This window comes from Molossus molossus, unplaced genomic scaffold, assembly GCF_014108415.1.
Source record: "Molossus molossus isolate mMolMol1 unplaced genomic scaffold, mMolMol1.p scaffold_m16_p_4, whole genome shotgun sequence".
Lineage (NCBI taxonomy): Eukaryota > Metazoa > Chordata > Mammalia > Chiroptera > Molossidae > Molossus > Molossus molossus.
The window spans coordinates 2633078-2646107 of NW_023425377.1; the positions used below are offsets into that span (position 1 = coordinate 2633078).

Below are 13030 nucleotides of genomic sequence, written 5' to 3' on the forward strand. Positions count from 1 at the left end.
CGCCGACCGGTCGTAGCTGCCTCCTCTCCCCGCGAGGCCACTGCACAAGCTTGGGCTCCTACCCTCCTTCCTCTACCCGAGTGCGGGGACAGTGGCTCCTCCCCACGGCCTCCCACGAGTGCCTGTGGGACCCCGAGCCCAAATCACGTGACGTGTGCACGGGTGTCTGGGTTGCCTCTGCCCGAGGACTGCACACAGGGGCACTGGCCCTGACTCATCTTCGTCATCCCAGGACCAATGCAGAGCCGGGGGGGGGGGGGCACCGTGACATAAGCGAGTAAGCCACCCTCTTGGAGCACTGGTGAAGTCATTCCGACTCGAGATAGCAAGTTGGAAGAGTCCAGCCTTCAAAACCCTTCGGAACTTCTGGGATCGACGGGCTCCTGGGATGTGGGTTGGTGCAGCCACCCAGCTGGCTTGGAAGCTCGGAAGGAGGGCAGCGGAAAGGGGGCACCAGAGGCGAGGCCGGGATAACGGGGACCGGTATTCATTTCTTCGCATTTCTTTTTTTTTCTCTCTCTCTCTCTCTTTCTGTGTTATTTCACTTGCAACAATGCTCATTTCTCCTTTAGCAGCATTTTTGAAAACCAAATAGAACAAAACATGTTAAATAGGAACATCTGTTGACATCAGTGTTTGAGACCAGACATTCTCAAACCTGCCCTATCTGGGTTCGGAGAGGGGAGGGGCCGGTCCCCAAGAGAGTCCTGGCAAGTCCCCAGCTTCCCCGCAGGGTGGAATGGAAGTAAGCTGTGGACAGGGCTGACACCAGACGGCCTGGGAAGGAGAGGACGCGGCCGCACGCCGGACAGCGTCCATACGTAACACTGGATGACCGTGGGCCCTCTCCTGCTCTGTGTGTCAGACTTCACGACTGTCCACAGGAGGCTTCGAGGTTGAAGCCAGGACAGTGGCTGCCCCTGAGAGCGGGCAGTGACTAAAGGCGGAGTGGAGGGGCAGCTGGGGACGGGCAACACCGAGAGTCTTGACCTGGGTGCTGGTCGCACGGGTGTGTTGGGTTTGCGAGCTGTGCCGGACAGGCCGGCTTTCCCGGGCGCGACTCGGGGATAAAGGGTCAAAAGAAGGGGCAGCCCCGGGCTCCTGCAGGGGAGGTCTGCATGGGCTTGCAAGGTGTGCGTTCCAAACCCCCGCCTGGGCCTCCGGGACGTCCACTGCTGCATTGCTGCCCCCGGCGGGACCAAATGTGCTGACCCACCTGTCCACGCCCGTCCCCACCACCTGGGCCTCCCTTCAGCCTGGGCTGAGAGCCCCCAGGTGCTCCCGGCTCCTGCTCCCTCCCCTTCTGTCCTGAGCAGCCAGACCCCGCCTCGGAGCTTCGGCAGTTTCTCCCTGTCCTTCTGGCCTGGGTCCCGGAGCCCCCAGAGAAGCCGGCCTCCTGGGCTAGACCAGCCCGGCCGGGGAAGGCTTCCGCGCCCACTCCTTCCGGGCTGGGCCGGTGCCTGGTGGTGGCAGTCCTAAGTCCCCAGAACAGAGGACTTACAGAGATTTGTTCAGAAGACAAAGGGGGGTCTGTCCGTCTGCCTCACAGTGGTGAGGACAGCGCAGGGCCGAGCGGCCCCGGCGCCCAGAGCCTCCCCCTCCGGCCGGGCCCTGGGGTACCCTGTGTCCATTCATGAATGGCTCCTGGCAGGCAGACAGCATCTTGGCTCGGTCCTTGGGAAACAGAGTGGGAGCAAACTGCCCCTGGGCCCTGGCCGCCTCAGAATTGAAATCAAAATCCCAGGAGAGCGAGCCAGGAACAGGAAGGGGAAACTGAGCAAGGCGTGGGAAGGGCCCAGGCCGAGGAACCCTGGCACGGCCGTGCTGCACGTAACGCTGCACGTGAAAGGCGCCCCCTGGAGGTGTGCGCCTGGCGGTTCTGACCAACTAACCAACTGGGGGTGTCCAACCAACAGACCAGTCCGGGGACCCCAAGGATTTGAACAGCCCCCTGCCCATTCCTGCTCCAAATGGCTTGCTGTCTGGCTGGGGGACAGTGAGCAGAGGGACAGGACCTGCACCAGTGCGGGCACCTGGGACACACCTGGAAGGGTGGGCTGCATCTGGATGGACCCGAAGGCGCGTTTCTGCACTGCTGCTGAAGGGGGCTTCCGGATGAACCCACTTCCTGTCCCTCCTGCACATCTGTCACTCAGGTTCGCAGCAGAGAAGAGCAGCAAGCTCGCTGCTGCTGAGATGACAGGTCCCCAAGATGAGTCCCTCTCTGGGCAGAAGCCCAAGCACAGGGGTCTGCGAGGCCTCTGCTTCATTCAGACCTCTTCCCGCACTGCACTCCGGGAAGCACCTGGCCATCCCTCAGGCAGCCACGGAGGACCTGGCGCCCCGAGAGCTGTGTAAGCGGCTCAAGGGCGCCCCACAGGGGCCAGGGTGGACAACACACCGTCAGAGCACTCACTGTGAGCCCTGCGCCAGGCATCTGCGGAAGTCTCTTAATTCTGCCCATTTCCCAGAATAGGAAACTGAGGCTCAGAGATTCAATCAACCCGGTGAGGTTAGCACTACTATCATTTCCCATTTTCCAGAAGATGAATGAAGGCAGAGAGGCCATGTAACGTGCCCAAGGTCCCACTGCCACAGTGTGGGGGGCCGAGGAAAGCCCGGGTAGTCTGACACCAGGAGCCACACCCGGGGCAGCTCGACTCCCAAGCTCAAGTGTCTGCCACGTGGCGTCCACTCCCAGGCACCGTGGAGAAGACGCAACTGCTCGCTCCACTGCCTCCAGGTCGTGGGGGGCAGCCCCGGGGCACCTAAAATACAGTGACACGCAATGGAGACGGCCAGAGGCAGAGGTGGACGGAGACTGCAGGAGAGCAGAGCTGTGAGGCAGCGGACACGAGGCTGAAGTTAGACCGAGAGGGCGAGGATGGGTCACCGCCCTGTCGCCGAGGCGCAGAATCAGGAAGCCCTGGGGGGGCAGAGCTACCGGCTCCTGCCTGCCGCAGCCCCAGGTCCCGTGGAGCCCAATTCACAGAAGCTGAGATTCCATAGGAATCAGGTGCCCTGCTGTTTAGGAGCCATAGTCTCCCCACGGTGACCCCTGCCCACACTCACGTCCCGGCGCAGCTGAGGGGCACCTCAGGTCAACAGCCTCGGGGACTCGGGGACCTGCGTGCGAGCGAGTGGGGTGGACCGAGCCTGCCCGACAGCCACACCCCGGTCTCTGGGTGTGAGCGCTTCCCTTTCCACGGACTGAGATTCCACCGCATTTGCGAAAAGTCAAATGAAAGCTAAATGGTTCAGCTTTACTTAAATACGTTTTGACTGAAAGTTTCATGCTTCTGCGGCTTATTGGAAATTTTTGGATATTTTAGAATGAAAATAATTTTTTTCCTTTTCTTAAAAATTTTCTTTTCTTTATTGATTTTTTTTTTTTTTTGGAGAGAAGAAGGGAAAGGGAGAGAGAGATAGAAACATCAATGAGAGAGAACATCGATTGGCTGCCTCCTGCAGGCCCCCCACTGGGGATCGAGCCCACAACCTGGATGGAACGGCAATGGAACGGGCGACCTCTTGGTGCAGGGTCGACGCTCAGCCACTGAGCCTCACCAGCCGAGCAACTTTTTTCCCATTTTTTACTTGTACTTTAATTTACATTCATAGGGGTTTTTTAATTACACTTTTCCTTTTAATTCTTTAAACTAATGCTCTTTTTTTTTTATCCTCACCCAAGAACATTTTTCTATTTTTGTTCAGATAGAGTGGGAGGGAGGGAGAGAGAGGAACATCAACGTGAAAGGGACACATCGAGTGGCTGCCTCCCGCATGACCCCAACCAGGGCCAGGGACGAATCGCAACCGAGGTAGATGCCCTCGGCCAGAATCAAACCGGCGACTCATGGGTCTGCGGGCTGACGCTCTAACCGCTGAGCCAAACCGCAGGGCAACGCTCTTTTTTTAATATGTTTTTGCTGATTTTTTACAGAGAGAGGAAGGAAGAGATAGAAACATTGATGTGAGAGAGAAATATCAATCAGCCGCCTCCTGCACGCCCCCTACTGGGGATTAAGCCCTGGGCATGTGCCCTGACCAGGAATCAAACTAGGACCTCTCAGTCCACGGGAGGACGCTCAGTCCACTGAGCCACACCGCTGGGCAGAGACTAATGCTCTTCAAGAGAAATGTCTGCAGTGATGGAAATGTTGTGTGTCCGTGTTGTCCCGTACAGTCACCACTGGCCCTCTATGGCTACTGACCACTTGCAATGTGGCCAGTGTGGCCAAGGGACAAGCTTTTACATTTTATTTCATTTTGATAAATTTAAGTTTAAACAGCCATCAGCGGCTTGTGCTAGTTCTGGATAATACAGCTTTTATGCTTATTACTGTTAACCCAAATGTAAGAGAAAATCTCTAAAAGAAATAACATAATCATGGGGAGCAGAATCGGGAGGAGGGTGTCAATAGGGGAAAAGAACAAACATCTGCAACAAAAATAAATTAATTAATTAAAATAAAAAGAAATAACGTAATGAGCCCAGCTGGTGTGGCTCAGTGGATTGAGTGTCGCCCTATGGACTGAGAGGTCCTGGTTCGATTCCCTGTCAGGGCACATGCCCAGGTTGTGTACTCAATCCCCAGTAGGGGGCGTGCAAGAGGCAGGCGATCAATGTTTCTCCCTCACATTGATATTTCTATCTCCCTTCCTCTCTCTCTATAAAATCAATTTTAAAAATATCTTTAAAAACTTTATAAAAAGAAGTAACATAGTGATGTTGCTGCGTTGAAGTCGAGAAACAATAAACTCTATGAGGTACATAATAATTAATGTTACGTATGTCTACAGCAGCGAATGCCAACACCTGGACAAATGACGAAGCTCAGTCATCTTTGACACGGCCAGTCTTCAATCCCATGACCGCCACCGTTTCAGTGTTCAGTGTTGTCACTGTGGATTACATTAGTCAAGAGGGAAGACAGAGCCCATTTTGTTGAAAAGATTATTAGCCTGATTTTCAGCTTTAGATCTTCAGACACATGGTGTGTGGGCTTCCGCTGGGACACTGGCCCCAGGGATGCGTGGGGCGGGCCTGCCAGTGAATGGTTCGGGGAGGCTGGGGCCCAGATGGTGCGTCCCCAGAGCCTGCCCGTCCCTGAGGGGCGTGGGCAGCCGGGAGGACTCAGAATTCCTATCGCCAGGGATCCAAACTGCAACCATAGGTAGCTACGATTGTTAGGATCCCCGAAGTTGTGTGGGAGGCAGAAAAGCAAAGTCCAGACAAACCCGGGAGTGAATCCCGCCATTTGCTCTAGGACCTGGGGCAAACCAGCAGGGACGAAAGTGCCCCTACTCACAGGCCGGCTACAGATGAGATGAGATGATGCGGGGACAGGGCTTCACAAGGGGCCTGGCCGGCAGTCTGGAGTCATCTCCCCCGGACGCCGACTCCGGGAAGCCCTGTGCAGGCCTGGCCCACAGTAGCCCAGCAAGGCAGCCGAGCCCAGGACCCCACCCCCCACCACCCTTTCTCCCGCCGCGCAGACACCTGCTGACGTCAGAGGAAGCCTGGTCAAGGCGGAAGGTCTCCGGCAGCCCCGTGCATCCTGAGAAACCTGCTTTCTACAGGCTGCCTCGATCCCCTCTGGAAAAAGACAAACTGTACGTAACAACAACTGTGACACAAATAACCACCACTTTGAAGCACCAACTGTATACCCTCCCTTAATAACCTTGAGAACGAAAGCCGTGACCTTCAGAATTTCAGGGTCCCAGCTGGAGCAGGACTCGCTCCAAGTGGCTCGGATGAGACATCAAGTAGTAGGACGGGACCTAAGTTGACAGGCCTAACAAGGCCACCTCGCACATCAACATACTCAAATTAGCCTCGTTTACAAGGACGAAAGCAAGGCGTGGTGACCGAGTCACTCGGCCACGGGAACCCGAGCTCCGAGCTCTGCCACTTCCCGAGGACGCCGCCCACGTGGAACAAGCCGGAACCCAACCCGCGCATGGCCTCGGAGCAACTGCGAGCCCACGGCAGGACGTGCACTGTGGGCCATTCCCAGGGGGGCCTCCTGACCCCGTCATCGCGCACTGGGCGCTCAGTGAGCACCACAGGGACCTTGTGACCCACGGGACTCGGCCAATGCCCAGAAATGACAGTGGACCAGGTGTGTGTCCACACAGAGAATGCTGAACACGGGTGCTTCGCTGCACAGATGTCCCCGCGGCGTGGTTTACGGAAGCGGAGACTGGAAAACAACCTGAGTGTCCGAGATGAGGAATAATCAAATGAGGATACAGCGATGAGGATACAGTGATCGGGGCAGAAGTAGGCTGCCTTGAAAGACAAGGGAGAGGGCTACAGCAGGTCACAGGTCCAGCAACAGGGTGGACACTAGCTCTGGGGGACACAGACAAGACTGGAAGGAAGCCCTGACCGGTTTGGCTCAGCGGTTAGAGCATCGGCCTGCGGTCCGGAGAGACCCGGGTTCGGTTCCCGCTAAGGGCACGTGCCTCGGTTGCAGTTTGTCCCCAGCCCTGGTTGGTCGTGTGGGTGGCAGCCACTCGATGTGTCCCTTTCACGTCAATGTTTCTCTCTCTCTCTCTTTCTTCCTCTCTCTCCCTCCCACTCTATCTGAACAAAAAAATGGAAAAATGTCCTCGGGTGAGGATAAAAAAATAAAAAAAGACTGGAAAGAAGTAGACCAGCATGTCACAGGGATGATTTCGAGATGGCGGGGTTAAGGCTGTTTCTTGCACCTACTTCCCATGATTTAAAAAATCATTTTCTGCCAGCTTGACTCAGTAGCTAGAACGTCAGCCTGCGGACCGAAGGGTAATGGGTTCAATTCCCGGCACCCACCTGAGTTGCGGGTTAGATCCCTAGCCCCAGTTGGGGTCTGTGAGAGGCAACGAATCAATATGTCTCTCTCACATTGATGGTTCTCTCTCTCTCTCCCTCCCTTCTGCTCTATCTAAAAATCAATGGGAAAATATCCTCGGGTGAGGATTAACAAAAAATAATAATTAATAAATAATCCTTTTCTCCAACGAGCATGTGCTGCATTTATAACCATAGGCTGTTTTACAATGAGCCCTGTTTAAAGTCACACTGTGCTAAGCAAGAGAGGGGACCCATGTCTTTAGAGGTTAATTCACTTGTCCAAAGTCACACAGCCAGAATTCATTCAACGGATTTACACTGGTACCTACGCAGATGCTATGCTGGGCGTGGAGGAGGCAGGAGTGGGCACGCACAGGTGTCCCTTGCAGTGAGGTGTGGCCACGTGAGTAAGTCTCGCCCGGGGAACAAGACGCTGCTATCTTCTCAGGCACCTAGAATCCAGCTTGTTTTTCTTTCCGAGTCCAGAATGGGAAGGTTGCCAGGATCCTGAGCACCCTGTGAATCCTTCCCAACCTTGACTTCTTCCCTCCCTCCCTTAGAGTTAAAGACTGACCTGAAGTTGCAATAACCATCGCCTGGCTGTTCGCCTACCTTCCTCTGCATCCCTAAACAATGCAGTTGGTGTGTCCGTTTCTGAGTGTTTTATGATTGGAGTCACACTTCTGTGCGATGTCTCCACATCATTGGTGGGAACTGGAGTTCGCTGAAGCTGCGGGATACGGCACCATCGTGTGAGTACACGCCACCCGACCGACGACGGGCACCTGGGGGGTCTCCCCGACGTGCCTGCCGTGAGCCATGCTGCCGTGCCGCCGAGACGCTCTGTCCGTTTACCTGGTGCACATGTCAGTTTCTCCAGGGTAGATGCCCAGAAGAGAATGACACGAATAGTCCCTTGCCCTGGCCAGGTAGGTCAGTTGGTTAGCAGCGGTTCTCCACCTGGGGGTCGCGACCCCTTTGGGGGATGAACGACCCTTTCACAGGGGTCGCCTAAGACCAGCAGAAAACACATATTTCCCGATGGCGATTCATAACAGTAGCAACATTACAGTTATGAAGTAGCAGCGAAAATAATTTTATGGCTGGGGGTCACCGCAACATGAGGAGCTGTATTAAAGGGTCGCGGCAGTCGGAAGGTTGAGAACCACTGAGTTAGAGCATTGTCCTGATACGCCAAGGTTTCAGGTTTGATCCCCAGTCAGGACACATATAAGAGTCAAACAATGAATGCATAAATAAGTGAAACAATAACTCAATCTTTCTCTCTCTCTCTCCCTCCCTCCCTTCCTCTGTCTCTCTCGGTGACCTTATTTTGCATTTCCTTTATTACCAGTGAGAGCATGCCTACTGTTCATGTTCTATCTTCTGCAAAATGACTGTCTTTACCTTTTGTATTGGGTTGTCTTTTTCTTATTGTAGTTCTTAATATATTCTGGATCTTAAATACTTGCTGGCTAAATATGTTGCAAATATGTCCTTCATGTGTGTGGCTACTCTTCTAGTTATTTCAAGGCAGTTTTTGATGAACAGAAATTTTTAATTTTTAATGTAATTTGGTTTACCCATCTTTTCTTTGATGGTTTATACTTTTTGTGCCTTCAGTAAGCTTTACCTGCCACAAAGTCCTACATATATTCTTTCATGTTTTCTAAACATTTTCAAGCTGTTGTTTTTTAGTTATTATTTTACTTTTAAGGCTTTAGTCCAGTTAGGGGTGCTTTTTCTCTATGGTGTGAGGTAGGGCTCCGGTTTCATTGTTCCCATCTCAATAACCAGTTGTCTCAGAACCATTTAGTCAACAGAGCATCCTTGCCTCCACTGGTCAGCAATGTCACCTTTGCCAAAGTCAGTGTCTCTCTATGCATGAAGCTGTTTCTGGTCTCTCTATCCGGTTCCATTGGTCAGTTTGCTTAGTTCTGCACCAACATTACACTGCCTTTCATTCCTATAGCTTTATGATAAGTATGTCTCTTGATGCACATAAATCATTCAAGGACTCTAGGTCAGAACCTTAAAGGTCAGCTGGTGGAACCATCCACTGAGAAACTGAGGCTCAGAGAGGGAAAGCATCTTCTTCAATGTGACACAGCATTTAACTAGTAACACTAAGGACTGAATGTTTGTGTCTTCCTCTCCCCAAAATCCATATGTTGTCATATAGTGAAATCTAATATGATGGTATTAGGAGATGGGACCTTTTAGACATAATTAGGTCATGAGGGTGGAGGCCCCATGAATGGGATTAGTGTCCTTATAGGAAGAGACGAGAGCGCTAGCCCCTTCTCTTTCCACCACGTGAGGATACAAGTCAGCAGCCTGTAACCCTGAAGACGGCCCTCAACAGGACCAAACGTGCTGGCGCCCTGGCCTCAGACTGCCAGCCTCCAGATGTGTAAGAAATAATTTTCTGTTGTTTAAAAGCCACTTAGTCTGTGGAACTTTGTTTCAGCAGCCAGAATGGACAGAAACAAACACCCATCTCTCACCCTGAAGGACACTGTCCTGTTTAGTATGGCAGCCACTGGCCACATGTGGTTACTGAGCACCTGAGATATAGCTAGTCCAAACCGAGGTGAGCTGTAAGTGCAAAATACACACTAGATTTTGAAGACTTGCAGTAAAAGAAGAAGAAGAAGAAGAAGAAGAAGAAATGTAAACTAGCTCATGAATAATTTGTTTATATTTGTTACATGTTGAAATGACAACACTGGATATAAAGGGTTAACTAAAATATATTTTTAAATTAATTTTGTCTGTTTCTTTTTACCTTTCTATAACAGTGAAATAATAAAGTAGCTGCACATTAGCCCTGGCTGGGTAGCTCAGTTGGTTAGAGCCTCATCTGGATACACCAAGATTGTGGGTTTGATCCCCAGACAGGGCCCATACAAGCGTCAACCAAGGGATGTGTCAATGAGTGGAACAGGCCAATGTTTCTCTCTCTCTCTCTCTCTCTCTCTCTCTCTCTCTCTCTCTCATTCTCTCTATCTAAAGTCAATAAATAGATACAAAATTTTTTTAAAAAAATAGAAAAGTAGCCACACATTAACCTGAATGGCTACTAGAAAAAACCGACATCTGCGGCTCGTATGATATTCTATTGGACAGATTTAGAGCATCGGCCCACAGACCAAAGGTCATGAGTTTAATTCCCAGTCAAAGGCATGTACCTGGGATGCAAATTCAATTCCTGGCCCCTGGTCAGGGTCATGTGGGAGGCAACGAATTGATGTGTCTCTCTCACATCAATATTTCTCTCGCTCCCTTTCCCTCCCTCCCTTCCACTCTATCTAAGAATCAATGGAAAATATCCCCAGGTGAGAATTACCAACAACAAAAAGCCATGTAATCACAAGCCTTTATTAGGGACCTAATTTGTGCACAGTAGTAAGAGCTCCGTGATAAGGAAGGGAATGGAAATGGTTCCCATCAAGCATTCCACCGCCTCACTGGACTCATCACCCAAAAGGCTGCACAGCCAAGCATGAAAGAATGAGCTCAAGGTGCAGCCCAGCCCAGCTGGAGGGCTCTATTCCAGTCACAGAGGGGGCAGCACCTGTGTCCACATCTAGAGGTCATTTAGAGCAACCCTCCTGTCTTTGCAGATCAACCAGCTAATGTCCAGGGAGGCTGAGACACCTACCCAAGATCACACAGCAGGTGCAAGGTGCGAAGGCCCCTGGCAGAGGTTTCAAAGCTCCATCCCACCTGTCCCACCTGTAGCCTCCAGCCCTGGGCTTCCCCTTCCCCTTCCGGGAAACACTCCACCAACTCCCATCTCACAACAGCACCCAGGACCCTTGAGAAATGTGCAAGTCCAAGTGTCTGCTCCTTAGTGGACCCTGGGGATTTGCACCGCCAGTCCCTCCCACCTTCTGACCAAGAGAAAAGCCCAGAAACTCATCTTCATGCCCTTCCTCGGTGTGGCCCCTCTCCCCAAGGCACTCCCCAAGGCACTCCCCGACTTTATGAAGCAGACACTCAGAACACACCTCCTCTGCCCCAAGAAACAGAAAGTCAGCCTGAGGGGCAGGACCAGCCCTGCCTCCTACCTTCCCTCCCCCCATGTCAGACTCAGAAACTTTAGGGCACCAGGCCCCTCAGCACCCAGCCACACGGACGTGGGTATCAGAATGATACCAGCTTGGCTCAAATTCACCTCCTGCCGCTTTGCCCACAGAGGCGGTGGTCTGAGGGCCAGGGTAGCAGGCGAGAGGGCAGGGCAGGCTGGTGCCCCCTCCAAGAACCTGCTGCCCAGGAAGGAGAGGCCCTGGCTGCGCTCCCAGGACACGTGTGCTCCGAGACCCCTAGCGCTGAGGGGCATCTTCAGGGACGGCTTTGACACCAGCTTTCCGGTAAGCCCGCCCACCCAAACTCTCAATCATTGTGCCCCCACCCCGATGCCCCTTGATTAGCAATCAGTGTGACAGGAGCGTGCCTTCGGATCGGCAATCCCCTAGGAGGACCCGTCAACATCGTCATCAACGTTATTAAGGAAAAGCAAGTGAGCTGGGCCGGTTTGGCTCAGTGGCTGGAGCATCAGCCTGCAGACCAGAGAGACCGGGGTTCATTCCTGCTGGGGGCACGTACCAAAAAAAAATTTTTTTAAAGGAGAAGAAAGTGAGCCTCAGGGGACCTAGACCTCAACCTGTGAAAAGGCCATCACGGACAGACGGCTCTTCCTGGGTCCTGGGCCTCAGTTTCCCCACTTGAAAAGAGCTCCTACCCATTCTTCCCGCTTGCTACGAGAGGGGCCAGGAGTGGTACAACGGGGGACAGGGGTGGTGGCGGCGGGGACAGGGGTGGTGGCGGCGGGAGGGACGGCCAAGGCTTTTCATCTCTAAGAGAAACGCCGGGTGGGCAATGAGCGGTCACTGCTCCGGGGCGGTGCAAAGCGCTTTCCCGGGATCATCTCACCTAACCCTCCGGGCACCGCGGGGGGGGGGCACTCTCACTGTCCCCGTTTTGCACACCTGTTAATGGAGGTTCAGAGAAGCGACTCGCCTCAGGTCACCCCGCTAAGAGCGGGGCGCTGGGAACCCGCGCTCTCCGGGTCCGGGGCGCAAAGCTGGGCGCGGAGACGGGCAAAGACCGCGGGTCTGGTTTCTGGCCCCGGCGGGGTAGGGTCCGGGCCGACCGGACACTCCAGGCGGGGGCAGCGGGGGGCGAGGGGGGACCGACCGGGACACTCCAGGCGGGGGCAGCGGGGTAGGGTCCGGGACCGACAGGGACGCTCCAGGCGGGGGCAGCGGGCTAGGGTCGGGGACAGACTGGACGCTCCAGGCGGGGGCAGCGGGGTAGGGTCAGGGACCGACAGGGACGCTCCAGGCGGGGGCAGCGGGGTAGGGTCGGGGACCGACCGGACGCTCCAGGCGGGGCAGCGGGGTAGGGTCCCGGCGAGGGCAGCGGGCTAGGGTCCGGGACGACCGGACGCTCCAGGCGGGGCAGCGGGATAGGGTCCCGGCGGGGGCAGCGGGGTAGGGTCCGGGACCGAGAGGGCGGGGGCAGCGGGGTAGGGTCGGGGACGACCGGACGCTCCAGGCGGGGCAGCGGGATAGGGTCCCGGCGGGGGCAGCGGGGTAGGGTCCCGGCGAGGGCAGCGGGCTAGGGTCCGGGACGACCGGACGCTCCAGGCGGGGGCAGCGGGGTAGGGTCGGGGACCCACGGGACGCTCCAGGCGGGGCAGCCCCGGGCGCGCCCCCGCCCGCTCACCTGGCGTACTTGGTCTTCTGGAAATCCAGGAGCCGGGGCCCGAGCATCGCGGCGGTTCCATGGGCGCGCAGCCCCGGCCCGGACGCGAACTTCGGGCGCAGCAGGTAGGCGGCGCGGGCGGGGCGGCGGGCGCGGGGCGAGCGAGCGAGGTGCCGGGAGCCGCCGACGCAAATCCCGACCAGATGGCGGCGGGCGGGGCGGGGGGCGCGGGCCAATCGCCTTAGTCCCCGCGGCCGGCGCCCTCCCGGTGCGGGGCGGACCCTCCAGCTCCAGCCGGGGGTACGGGGAGCGGTGTGGGGGACCGCGGGGCGTCCTGAATGCAACCCCTGCTTTCTGTCCCCGTGTCGCCACCTCCTCCCCGCCCCCCATCGCAGATTTTAAATCGAGGAGGGCCCGGCTGGAAGGCAGCGGACACCGCCCGCGCACCCGCTCTCGCCCCGCGTGGCTGGTCCC

The 13030-nt window shown here is 55.2% G+C and overlaps 1 protein-coding gene across 1 annotated transcript in view; it reads right to left on the reverse strand.

The window, feature by feature from the left end:
- MMD2 (monocyte to macrophage differentiation associated 2) overlaps positions 1 to 12677 on the reverse strand; it is a 30480-nt gene extending 17803 nt beyond the window's left edge. Inside the window, exon 1 of the mRNA XM_036241031.1 lies at positions 12578 to 12677. Coding sequence (XP_036096924.1) covers positions 12578 to 12624 — 47 coding nt within the window. The 5' untranslated portion in view covers positions 12625 to 12677. The remainder of the gene's footprint in view (positions 1 to 12577) is intronic.
- Positions 12678 to 13030: the final 353 nt, after the last annotated feature.